This window comes from Chelonoidis abingdonii, chromosome 20, assembly GCF_003597395.2.
Source record: "Chelonoidis abingdonii isolate Lonesome George chromosome 20, CheloAbing_2.0, whole genome shotgun sequence".
Taxonomy (NCBI): Eukaryota; Metazoa; Chordata; order Testudines; family Testudinidae; genus Chelonoidis; species Chelonoidis abingdonii.
In genome coordinates, this window is record NC_133788.1 from 11,078,489 (window position 1) to 11,092,338 (window position 13,850).

General features: G+C 41.3%; 1 protein-coding gene across 1 annotated transcript in view; it reads left to right on the forward strand.

Annotated features, from left to right (window-relative positions):
• The window catches only part of GALNT17 (polypeptide N-acetylgalactosaminyltransferase 17), a 286,464-nt gene that overhangs the window by 101,740 nt on the left and 170,874 nt on the right, over positions 1 to 13,850 (forward strand). Inside the window, exons 3-4 of the mRNA XM_075073937.1 lie at positions 550 to 716; positions 11,145 to 11,319. Coding sequence (XP_074930038.1) covers positions 550 to 716; positions 11,145 to 11,319 — 342 coding nt within the window. The remainder of the gene's footprint in view (positions 1 to 549; positions 717 to 11,144; positions 11,320 to 13,850) is intronic.

The following is a 13,850-nucleotide window of genomic DNA, read 5'->3' on the forward strand; positions in this document are numbered from 1 at the left end:
AATACATATAACTTTATGCTAATAGCATGTGAAGCAGCTCATAACATAGGTATTGTGGGAACTTTCCACAACTGGAGTATCTCTTATGGCAAAGGCGCCAGGCTTTTCCAAACACGCTGGGCTTCCCAGGCTAAGCGGTTCCAACCGGCTACAAACAGCATATGCTAGTATACAGCAACCTTTAATAACCTGTCCTTGAGAAGGCGAACAGCCTTAGCTAAACCGTAACAAAATCTTCCGCAGTCCCTTACAGTGCCTTAGAGGGAAATTTTCCCCAGTTGCGCTGGCTATATTTGGAAACAGGAGACTAGACTATATAGGCCACGGGTCCAATCTAGTGTGGCAATTTCTATGTTCCTAAAACACAGGGGGCTTTGCCTGTAATGTAGAGCAGAGGTGATACATGGAGTCTGCAAGAATATACAACTTTACGCAGTCGTAAAGCTTGATAAATTGCTCTTTACAATATTTTGCATGTGTGCTCAGCTTCTAACACTGCAGCATGCATCCTGTTAACCCAGTTTCCTTTTGTGTCTTTTCATGCTACAGGTGCAAAGAGCTGAAATATGCAAAGGATCTGCCCCAGATTTCCATTATTTTCATCTTTGTGAATGAAGCGTTGTCAGTGATCCTGCGGTCAGTGCACAGCGCTGTTAATCACACGCCAGCCCATCTCCTGAAAGAGATTATCCTTGTGGATGACAACAGTGATGAAGGTAAGGTAGGCTGAGCTCTTTTAAGAAATATGTAGCACTTGATCCCCAAAAGGTCCAGTAGGGCGTTTGTTTTTCCCCTTGGGGAGTAAAACCACATAAAGAGGTTCAATGCGATAGGAGGACAGTGGCTTCATGATGTGAAGAGCTGCATGCTTTGGAAGATCAGGTGCTGTTCAGCGTACAGTTCTTCCCACCCCTCGGCCAGTGTCCATTCCATCAGCTGCAGTGGTATAAGCAGAACCAAAATCAAACCTCAAATTAGACTTCCAAATAAATTTGCAGGCAATCTGTATTCAAGGAGAATAAAAGGAACTATTTCAGTGAGTTGGAAGGAGGCTAGATAGCATTAATTAATTATTATTATTACTGTAATCACTGTCAGATGCATAGTAAGCAGCAGTCCCTGCCCCCAAAACCTTAAGCTCAGATGCTCAAAAGTACATGGGAGCCTAACACCCATTGATTTCAATGAGAATTAGGCTCCAAAATACCCTTGAGGATCTGAGCCTTACAATCTAAATGTAGATAGCATGATCTTATGCATTGAATACCAGCCTGGGACTCAGGGGACTGAGGTTCTACTCCTGGGTCTGCCACTGGCCTTGTGAATGACCGTGGGAAAGCCATGTCCCCTCCCCGTGCCTCAGTTTTCCCATCAGTGAATGGGGAATAATGATACAGATCTCCATTTGTAAAGCACTTGGGGACTTATGGGTGAAAAGCACTGCATAAGAGCTAGGTGGTGGTGTTAATAATAATAATAAATACACAGGCAAAGGGTAGAAGAGGAAACAGAGAGGAAGTGATCTGCCTGAGATTGTGCAGCAGATCAGAGAATAGAACCTAGGTTTCCTTGTGTCCCATCCATGGGACCAATCTGGTCTCAATTTCTCTTGATACACTTTCTCTTCTTGCCTTTGAGATTCGGAGTCTATCTGGATTTTGAGTTTTTGTGGGGGTTCTATGCTGGTATTTTCAAAGTCCAAATTATTCCTCCACCCTGATTCTAATCATACAAATTATAAAAATAGAAAACAATCAGATAGCGTTCAATTTTTAAACATTTATTCATTAAGGTTTTTTTTAAAAAACAATACTAACAAAGGGTTAAATCATCAGTATCTGTTGCATAGGCTGAAATAATACAAATAATTATGGGCTGTACATCCTGAGATACGTTACAACTGGAAGTGAAGAACCGGGGGGATGATAGCTGATTTTTCATTCCAAAGAAGGCTGAGAGGTTGCATTTAAGATGTGACAAGATAAAGCTGGAATAAAGTAAGCATCTCAAGCCTGTAAAAATAGGCACTACAGTAATAAGCACCACAGAAAACTGATGAATTATAATAATTGCTTGGGCTGGGGGAACTGTGGTCAGAACCTCAGCTGATGGAAATCAACATAGCTTCATTGAAGTCAACAAAAATCATTGGTGATTTACACAAGCTGGGCATTTCTCTCCTCATCTGACCAATGAAGAAAGGTGTAGGTGATTCGTGTTTGCAGTCTTTGGTATATCCTCTGTTTTACAGGGGGAAAAAATCTTTGAAAATATCAGAATGAAATCCTGCATTTACCCCACTAAGTTACTCTGCATTGACTGGATAGAGAGTGAAGTATGGCTTAAAGGAGAACCCATGTGTATTAATTATTTAGCTTCAGTAGTCCCTGCCTTGTGCAAAGAAATATGCATCTAAACAGTCTCTGTCAGCCGCTCAGTATGCAGCACTGAAGCTAATATTGTAACAAATGCTATTGGTAAGCTCTGGAGACACTTATGAAAGGAGTAGGACAACGAAATGAATCCTTTTAAAAACCGTTATTCCCTTGAATAGCAGAGACCGCAGCTGGCAATGAGAATACAAAATTAATAACTCTCATTCTTTATCTGCTGCTGAGATTAAAAGGCACCATCTTCACTGGCATCTGCTCTGAGGAAGACTGTGCTAGCTCAGGCAGTGCTTTCTGTGGACAGGTCAGATGGTGGATAGAAACCTTAATGTTATTCAATATGTGGGGGGAATGCTGTGGGGAGGCACAGACTGAGTTTGGTTAACTTTAGTGCCCCTAAGAGCTTTAGAAAGTGTAGGCTTGTTTCACTGTACATGTTTGCTGCTCTCTCAAAGCACTCCGATTTACATCAGATCCCTCTCCAGCATTCCTCAGCCGGCGTCACAACGGTAAGCCAGATAACCTTTGACTCTGCCTTCCTGCAAGATGGCAAAATTATAATAAATTATACAAAGCAACGTACATAGCAGAGCTCCACTTGGGCTACTGATTCATGCCCAAGAAGCCTCAGTGGTAGAAAATAGTTACTCATAGTAAAAGCGGCATCTTAGGGTTCACTGTTCTAATATTACAAACAAATGGATATTATAAAATGAATAAGGTTCTGACGGGGAAATAATTTCCCATTCTAAACTACAGGTTATAGTGAATAATGATTAATTGTCCAGGAATCCTAGGAGTAAACAGGGGTCAGAGTTAAAGTTTTCAGGGTATGACTTTGTGGTTGAGTATGGCTGGTTTGTTGTTGATGCTTATGAATGGGCAGATTGTATTTCTGAGGGGCTGTGTGAGAAGACAACTTGTAGGTATGCAGCTTTAATCGCTGACCTAGAGATCTTGGATGCCAAATTTCAGATACCTCAAAGGAACCTGATTTTCACATGGCAGATACTCTGAGCTTCCTAAAAATCAGGACCCTTTCAGCTGGGCACCCAAAAACTGAGGAATCTAAGATCAGTAGTGGCTTTCAAAAAGTTATGATGGTTCTTCCCGGTTTTCATATTTTGGAGGAGTGTGTGTGTGTCTTTATAAAATACAAAAAACCCTGCATATCTACATTAAGATGGAGTTGAGGTTGAGAGTAAATCTTAGTAATTTAAGAGTAAAAGACATTACAGGGAGGTTTTAATTATCCCACAATAACAACACCCAGGAAATTTAAAATTAAATTTAGAATTAAGATTACATTTAAAAGAAATCCCAACATGAAAAGGTAAGAGAAACACAGTTCAGGCACTCAAGCATCCTTAACTCTGCCTGATAGGTACACCATCCAATGGTTTGATGTTTGTGGTTCCAGATTAGAATAAACTGATTTTTAAAGACATATTAGATTTTTCTTCCTCCTTGCATCAGTACACGGTGATATATACAATAAACATCTCAAACATAAAATTATACAAATGTATTACAGAGATGTATTAAATGTAACAATTCTTAATGGATTGATCTGAATTGTAAACATAGAAACTCAAATGTACTGCAACAAAATGTTACCCCCCTAAAGGAAAATGATGAGAGAGTTTCAGTTTTGAAAGTTTTCCCCGTTGAAAGTCACGGTATACTTTTATGTAAAGACTTGTTTTGTACTTGCCTTTGTTTTTTTGTTGCGCTGGTTTATAATTGCAAAGACGCTACACCGCTTGTGTTTCTGAGCGATAACACATTTCCTAGGTCGCTGGAGGCATACAGAATATGCCCCTGAGACACTATGCTATCTCACAGTCACACACCTTGTCTGAGACTGTTGCTTAAGCATAGCCTGCCTTTCTGCTGTCTCTCTGTAAGTGTTTTTAATCTGTAATAATATCTCCTTGAAAAGAAAACCTCATACTATAAAAGAAAACTCCAAGATAAAAGGCTACTTAAAATGTCTAGGTACATTCAGTGATCCATATGACTGGTTGTAATTTGCTTCAGCGTAACAATATTTGCTGTGACTGGATATATCATTATCTTGCTCCTCAGCTCACTTCAGCAATAACAATGCTTCCTATGTGTTCTCTTGGGAGCTGACTGTTTTACAGGTTTGGAAGAAGAGTGCATTAAAAAGGGGAAGGTTTTAATAGACTTATGTGAATGTAAGAGCCTTCCAAGTCTTGTTAGGCATCAAAGTTGCCTTAGCCAACATAAATCCCAAAGTACCTCAGATCTTCTAATTAACAAGTTGTTTAATTACAGCTACTATTATGCTGGCTAGATTGTGGCCAGGTTAGAATTGTGCTGACCTGACCAATGTACATAGGGGTATGGCAAACCATTTGGTTTGTATCCCTCTGGTTTTTGCTGTGTGTTGGGATCTATTGAACCCAAGGCATGGTGCATAATACAGCCTAAGTCGCCACATTTTGCACAGTTTTATCCATACGTTATAATTCACTCGCTGGCAGCTGCTTCTCTTTCCTTAGCTTCACTTAAAAGGTACACAACTAAATGTGGAAACTCACAGTTTTGCCCATTTCCAAGTCTTGTTACAAAGGTCCCCTCCAACTGTAGTTCAGCGATAGGCCAGCCTAATCAGTTAGATGACCCTTCTTGTCCACTGTGTCTACTGATCCTCTGTGCTTCTTGCATATTACTTTGGCTGAAAATCAAACCAATATTCTCATAGCCAAAATCTTTGGTACTAGCAGATGAGCCAGAAGTAACCTTCTCAAATGCCTATGTAACTGGCTAAGCCTTCTGTATTATCAATTCCAATTGATAGTATAACTGATATCAGCTAGAAGGTAACAGCTGGAGACCACAAGGTTACCAAAAGCTTTGGTGGCACAATAAAATTACCAATGACAAACATAACCTGAATATCCAGCCAGACCATTTTTTTAACAGAGCAGCAGATATATTGGTTTCTAGGGCTTCTAGCTCCTGGGACTCATCTTCTACTAAAGATTAATTGAGACAGATAGGAATCAAGAGATCATTGAAATAGAGTCTACTGGCATGTTTACCAGGAGTGTCAAGCTCAGCTTGAAGTTGCTCATGAAATGTCAAATACCAAAAATTCACCTCGTTTTGTACTAATACTTATTACCTCCAACTTAAACGTGATTTAAAAAATACATGGATGTGAGCTGAAAGAGAATCCATCCAGCCCTCTTCAAGGGAAGAGCGGAATGGGCACCAATATGGAGAATAGGGTTAGAATGGAGATGCGTAATCTGAACTCCATCACAGTGTCAAATTTGTCTCAAACTACCCATCTGTAAGCCATGTGAGGTCTACATACTCAAATACCGTGGTGGGGAGCTAGATGGTTAGATAGCCCAGTAATTAGAAAAATGGATCTGGAACCAGGAAGCCCCAGTTCCAGCGCCCGCCCTGCTCCTGATTCACTTTGTAACCTTGGGCAAGTCATTTTGCTTCTGTGATCCTCAGTTTACAAACAGAAATAGTGAAATGGATATAATGCTAAAGTGTCTCATAGAGATGCTGTGAGCCTTAGTGTTTTTGTGACGCTTCTTTAAATCTTCTGGATGTCGGTGGTGATGTGGAAGGGCCAAATGTTATAACAAAGTGCCCAACAGAACTGATCAGAACTGCAGTCAGTTCTCTGAACTGTGTAATGTTTTCTCCCCTACTCTATTTAGCAGGAAGCCTTGAAAATAATGAAGCCCAGGGCAGGGTAACCAATTTATGTGAATGACAACTTCATAGGGGAGGCTTCCCCCTCCCTCCCTTTGTTGAAGTCATCTAATTTCTGGCATGCTATTTCCGAACTCAAAGTTATTACATCATGTGGCTCTGGGCTACGCTACAAAGATGCAATATTTTGAGATAAAGCAGCTCTTAATTTATATAACGGAGAATAAATTTGCTGCTACTGACCTAAATGCAAGAGCCCTCTGGATTCAGAGCCTAAAGCTGCATGTTCCGTGTTGGCAGGAATTGAGTTATTTTCCTTTTATGCTAATATCAGTCACTAAAATGTTTGCTGAACCCAACAAATGCAAGATAAAATTAGGAGTAATTTACCATGATTTAGGTTAAGATTAGATGTGAGTGTGACTTCTGATTTACAGTCCAGCAGAGTTTATCTAGAAGGAATGGTGCAAAATCAACCTCTGCAGAAACTGAGCAGTGAGAGCTTCACAGATCCCAGGTGGGTGGTAGGCTGCAGTTGATCGCCAATGGGATGGACATGGCTGTGTATTTAAAAGCATGTGAGGGTCCCAAAATCTCAGATTCCTACCAGCCCCTGCTCACCTGGAAATCTGGATCATTGGGTGAAACTGTGGCTCCAGTGAAGGCCATGAGAGTTTTGCCATTGACTTCAGTGGGGCCAGATATTCACTCCTTACACTTCTACCTAAGTTTTACAGGTAGGACCTATCTTTCTAATGAGACAAACCAGGGATGGGCTGAGAGTCGAAATCCAAAGTCTAACCCAGACCTGAGTTTTCCTCGAGTCCCATCTCAATATGGACCATCAGTGTTAGCTGCAATACAGTTGGTATTTATTTACCAAATAAACCCTGCACAGATAAAACAAAGAAAGAATGTAGCATTGCACGTAGGTCTGTTCTTGCAGTTTTGCCAATCCAAGTTGTTTGCATAAGCATCTTAGGTGCTTATCTGTACCAAACTAGAACTCTAAGCCACTTGAGGTTCACCCATCACTAAGAATATGTCTACTTCGCAGCTGGGGATGTCAATGGCAGCTCGAGTACATGTACTGAACTAGCTGGACTCTAGTGAGCTTGCTAAAAATAGAAGCAAGGGCATGGTGACCTGGGCTTCAGCACAGATTGTACAAGCAAGTACATGCTGTGCTGTAGCCTGTACATCAACATTCTCACTTCTATTTTTAGCAAGCTTGCTAGCATACAGCTAGCACAGGTATGTCTGCACGAGCATATTAATACTCCTTCTCCCTCTGTCACTCTTGGGCACATTAATCTTCTGCCTTCCTCCGACAATGCCCATTAGCGTTTTCCCCTTCCTTCAGCAAAGAAACTTAAACAAGTTTTGAAAATCTTGTCATTGTTTAATGCATAGGCACTGGAACTAAGGGTGCTGCTGCACCCCTTGACTTGAAGTAGTTTCCATTATATACAAGGTTTATAGTTTGGTTCAATGGCTCTCAGCTCCCACACTATGAAAATTGTTCCAACACCCCTGGTTTAATGCGGCCTAATCCATGGTCATGCAACATTAATGGCTTACCTTCTGACAAAAACATGTCAGAAAGTGATGCTGTGCATGTGGGGTTTTGTCGGTCAAAAAAACCTCTGTCTCTCTGTCGCCTTGAAACCTCTCACAGAAGGGATGTCCTCCATAAAATATTGGTTTCCTACGGGTGGCTCAGCATGAAACCAAAGTTGCCACAATTATATATGTATGCGATGCAGATGCTTTGGGTTGCAAGGTTTTTTTCCCCTTCTTCCCCATTTCAGCATAAAAGACAGAGACTCTACCTGAGGGAAACAGGTATATGAGGAGGAACAATGCCAGAAAGACAGTCATGAAAGCACTATTTTTATGTGCTTGGAAGAATGCGCATAAGATGAGGGAATAGCTGATCCCATTTCCTTTGACTTCTCTGGCTAAGCATAATAGATGGGTTTTACTGTTTACTCCTCTATTTTCCGTTGCTATGTTTTCTTAAAGTAGTGACTTACTTTGCCACTCATATTTCAGCAACTATCCTGACCTTGTGTATTGCATTAACAGTGATTTTTCTGAAAGGTGGTGTGTGTGGTGGTGGTGGGGGGAAATAGGTCAATAGGCCTCCCATAGGAATTCCTAGACATGCAGGGGCATTGGCAATAAGGTAATATGATGGAGCCATTAAGCCTTGCAGAAATGAGGGTCATTCTCCAGCAATTTGTTTTAACAATATGATGCCTGCAGTGTGTCTTGGTACATAATAAAACTTAGCTCTGATATTACGTTTTTCATCAGTAGATCTCAAAGTGCTTTATAAAGGATGTAAGTATCATTTTACAAATTGGGAAACTGAAGTGCAGAGAGGTGACGTGACTTACTCAAGGATACCAAGCAGAACTAGGAACAGAACCTGGATATCCTGAGTCCCAGTCACTCCTCTATCCACTACATCACTTGGCCTCCCTTACATGGCATGTTTTGGTTGCCGTCAGAATTGTAAACTAATTTTGTACAATTCCCAGCCCAGTAGACGCCTGTCTATGATTGGCACAAGGGAGCAGAAATACCAACAACCATATCAAAGACTATACCCAGTATTGTGTATTTTATTTTAATTATTCTGTATTTGTTTATTTTGTGGACAAATCAGATATACTACCCCATGTAAGGTTTCATGGGAGAGGGCAGAATTTCTGATACAGTCCTGCATTCCTCTTATTCTGCAAAAAGGTAGAGCATTTTAAAAAAACAAGCAAACAAATAGAGAATTCAGTAGTATTCAATGGAATATACCTTGCAAATAAGGGTTTTAGGCCCCTAGCCTGAGTGTTTTGCATGTTGTTAACTCAAAACCAAACCTTATGTTGAGAATCAAAAACACTTGCTACAGTTTTCCCTTTTTTTGCAGGCAGGTTGTATCTGGGGCTAGAAGCAGGACTGCCAAGTGTTTCTAATTTAGTAGGAAGCAGGAGGTGCTGGAAATCTCCCAGGAGAATCTAGTCTCATGAGACTTCCAGTCCAGCTCTACACACTCAAGAGCTTTGGTCCCAATAAGCAGGGCTGGCTTTAGGCCGATTCCCCTGAATCGAGCCCCGCGCCTAAGAGGGCCCCGCGCGCTAAAGAAGAGTGCCTAACTTAGGCGCCTTTTAAATTTTTTTACTCACCTGGTGGTGCTCCGGGTCTTCGGCAGCCTTTTGGCGGCTGGTCCTTCAGTGCTGCGGAAGACGTGGAGCAAGGGAAGGACCCACCACCGACGTGCTGCCAAAGACCCAGACCGTCACCGGGTATTCAAATCGGGCCCCACACTTGCTAAAGCCGGCCCTGCCAATAAGGTATGGATAAGCAGCCAGACTTTGGGGTGCTTTTCTATAATTGAACTGACACTCCAACATTCAATATATATTTATTTATTTGTATGATTCCACGTGCATACACCAGAGATCACTTTTACATTGCCTGTCTTTTATACACCACAGGCATCAGAAAGTACGAATAAGTTTGGTACCAGTAGTGACTCTGGAAACTTACAGCCATTACGTACTCAGCAGTAGAGCATACACTGCCTTAAACATCTTAATTAAATGATCAGCAGTTTCCCAGTAAGTAGATGTACTTATAGCGCATGATATTTAGGCTCTGCTGAATGAAGCAGAAATCTCTTCATTGCTATAAATAAAAGTGGAAGGATTTCAGGTAGTCCAAGGGCAAAGTTTGTATGCAACCAACACGGATATTGATAAGGCAAGGCTGAGCCACAGGAAAGGGAGAAACGGGTGCAGTTTGCAGCAATTTAAACAAGACCGGTTGATTAAACTGGTCGACTGATCTCATTTTGCAATGTTCACAGCAATCCACTCAAACCTACAGGAGGCAATATCACTAACATCAACTATCGTAGTTCTTTGATTCTATTAACGGTATCGGTGACATTTTATTTTATAATAAACAGTGCCCCAAGTACAGCAGGGAAGTTTACCTGGTTTCTTGCTACTCTATGGAGCCTTGTCCCTTCATATTTGCTCTAAGCCTCTCAGTTTCTGCTAAGAGGACAGAGTGATAAAAAGCTGGGAAGCAGAGATAGTCCAAAGAGAGGAAATAGCTGACGAGCTAAAAGGTAAAATACTTTAAAATCGCATTTAGGAGAGAGGAGAAAGCCAGTAAAGATTAAGATTAATTTTCTCCACTGTTGGGAATTACTTGACACAGGAGAGTTTGGAAGGGAGATGACAGAGCCAGGTTATGATTCCTTCATCCTGTTGGTTTGATCTGCACTAAACCAGTCCCAAATGCAGCATAAATCAGAGTAGACTAGGTACTGTCCTATCTTATGAGAGCAGCTGGCCATGATCCCAAAGACAATGCTCCTGACGCACCTTCAGTGGCTGCATAGGAGACAGTGAGACAGGCGGGTATTTACACCATCTGTGTGGTGGCCATACACCTACATTCCAGCTCGTTGGTGCTGTCAGAATGTCACAAAGGAACTGGTTGGGGCAAAGAATCTGGTCCCAAATTTACAAACATGTATTTAAAAAAGAAACTGTGTGAAGGGACTATCCAAGACATTAATGGGGGTTAAACAAATGCTCAGAAATTAGGAACAAAGATACAGAAGTAGGGGGTATAATTTCAAAAGTGTCTAAGTCCCCTTTTCAAGAGGCAACTAGGCTCTTAGAAGCTCAAGACTCTTTAGAAAATGGTACTTAAGTGCTTTAGTCACTTTTGAAAATTTTGCCTTAGATGTAACACAATAGCAACATCCTGGTCAAAGACGTTTGTTTTTTGTCCTTTTATCCACTCAGCTGAGCCTTTTAACAGCTCCTTGAAATTCACTTTTTCCAAATTAACATTGACTAGGCCTAAATCCTTTTCTACTTACTGCATTTCCTACTAGCCGCTTCTCTAAGGTATCCTGTACCACTGAGCTCCACCAGTGTTCACCAGTGATAAGAGTTGATTAATACATAAATTCCCTATGGAAACTGTTGCTCCTTTTGAGTTGGCTCTCTGGGTTTTCTCCTTTAGAGGAATTGAAGGCACCCCTGGAAGAGTACGTCAACAAACGATACCCGGGGCTTGTGAAGGTGGTGCGCAACCAGAAAAGAGAAGGCCTGATCCGAGCTCGTATTGAAGGTTGGAAAGCCGCTACGGGCCACATCACTGGATTCTTTGATGCCCACGTGGAATTCACTGCTGGCTGGTAGGTATAATAAAAAAAAAATCAGGTTTAATGATTTGAGGGTGTGGTTAGATTATAAGGGAATAAATCAGGCGTGCTGAAAATGTATAATTTAGCATGGACATTCTTGCAAATGTGGCCAGTAAATTAATAAAGCAAGATACTTCTTTCTACTCCAATGTACCCTGTATTGGGTGAGGCAGTACACTGCAGAACTGCTAAAGTCCCTGTTTTCTGCACTCATCTTACCCCCATGCACATTTTATTTTGTTCACATCAGTGCCCCCTCCTTGACCTGAGTGAATTCTGTAAGCTAAAAAGACGAGGCAGCAGGGAATTGAAAAAGAGAATGGTTCCAATGTTATAGACCTTTCTACCTTCCTCTGTCTGGGGAAGGTTTATGTTTTGTATTGGTTTGCTTCTTCTTAAATTGAAAATAAGTTCAAAAGTGCAAGGACAGCATAAAGTATTTCAAAGGGACTCTTTCAGAGGGATTGATGCACCTAGAGCACAAAGTATCAGAGGAAATTCTATTACGTTTCTAAGTCTGCACAACAAAAAGATTCCATGAATGAGATTTTGCAAGAAAATGTGTTTTAAAAAAAATTGTGTTCTATGCTTAGAATATTGGAGACAGAAGAAGCTAATGCACATTTCATTGTGTGATCTGAAGAGAGGAAAAGAAAAAATCATGTTATATCACCTGCAAATAGAAAACACATTCTGTGTAGAGTTATCACATTTTTCATATGAATAAGGACGTATTCAGAAGGCTGTCTCTATCACTGGTACCTGTATTCCCATCTAAATGCTGCAGTGATTAGGGTGCTAGCTTTTCAAAACTGGATTATATGCATGTGTACGGGAAACTGTAATTTACTGAACTCACTGGTGAAGCAGCTTTTCCTATCAGTAAGGAATGAGAGTAGCAGATGGCTCCTTTGCATTATGAGCTCGAGCTTGGCAGACATTGAGCATCCTCACCTCTCACTGATTGCTTAGATCCTTGGCAGAATGAGCCCTGTCTGTTCAGTGGTTCTTATTTTTACAAAGGGGAAGCTGACCCAAAGCCCCAGTTCTGAATACTCTCAGCCGAAGCAGAAGCAGGGTTCCAGATCAGAATTTTGTGGCTTGGGTCCATGTCCGGTTTTGCATGTTCATATTTCAAGGAAATGCTGTTTGGGTAGCAGCACAGCCTTGCCTGTATTTATTTTTATTTCTTACATTTAGAGAGACATTTTCAGAAGTGGGGGTGCAGGAGGGAGGAGGAAACAAATTACAGCCAGAAAATTTGCCTGCACCCACTGGAAATATCCACTTGTAGAAGCAAGTCGAGGATCTCAAGGGCAATTTAAGCATTCATATTGGGAAATCTGATCACTGTTGGTCTTCCTAAATTTCTCCAGCAAAGTGTGCATGCACCATTGTGTGCAAAGCAGGTAATTGTACTCTCAAATGAACACTAGTGTGCAATTAGCCATTCTGCATATACAGATATTCACTGTACACATTCTGACTTTGTTGAAGACGGTATTGAAAAACTAGCCCTTATTCAAGTATCAGAGGGGTAGCTGTGTTAGTCTGGATCTGTAAAAGCAGCAGAGAATCCTGTGGCACCTTACAGACTAACAGACGTTTTGGAGCATGAGCTTTCGTGGGTGAATACCCACTTCGTGAGATGCATGTCATTCACCCACAAAAGCTCATGCTCCAAAACGTCTGTTAGTCTATAAGGTGCCACAGGATTCTCTGCTAGCCCTTATTCACTGCATTGCCTGGTTTCATACCTTCTTGGTAAAAATGATGGGAAAATGCTCTTTAAAACACAGCTGAATTCATGTTTATAACACTTTGTAACCACATTAAGCCACTCCAAAATGGACTGTGTTGTCTCTGCATGAAAGCTCAGCTCTGGAGGGTCTCGTAAAGCCTTCATACCTTAAATTCTTCCTGGTTTGTGAAATTGCTTCTTTGTGCGTACTGTGGTATTCTCCACTGGGTCCATGAATTAGGAATATTCAATTGCGTAAGAGAGAGCCTAAACCCTAACACACATGGGTATGTTGCTATTTGAATTCCATATACAGCAGCTGTCCCCTGTAGCCTAATTGATAATAGTTCCGCATAATTGATGTGTCCATGCTTCTCCCAGGCAGGAAGTCCCATGAAGTGGAAGCTCAGAAACTTCTAAAGCCTCCCTGGGGCTGACAAAGCTGTATTGCAGACCTTAAAAAGTATCCATTTAATCTCGGGAAAATGAAGAACTTTCCCTTACCTCTGGTTTTTGTGTTCACTTTCTACTCTCCGAGTATGTTGATAAGAGAGTGGTTTAATGGATTGAGCACAGCACTGCAAGCCAGGGACTCTCAAATTCAAATGTAGACTCTGTCACTGAGGCCGGGTCTACACTAAAAAGTTAGGTCGAAGGAAGTTTCCTTAAGTCAACCTGTTAATGTATGTGTCTACACTACCGGGTCCTTTACATCGACCTAAGTCGCCACTAATGTTGACTTTTGTAATCCACCTTTGCGAGAGGCATAGCTCTTAATTCA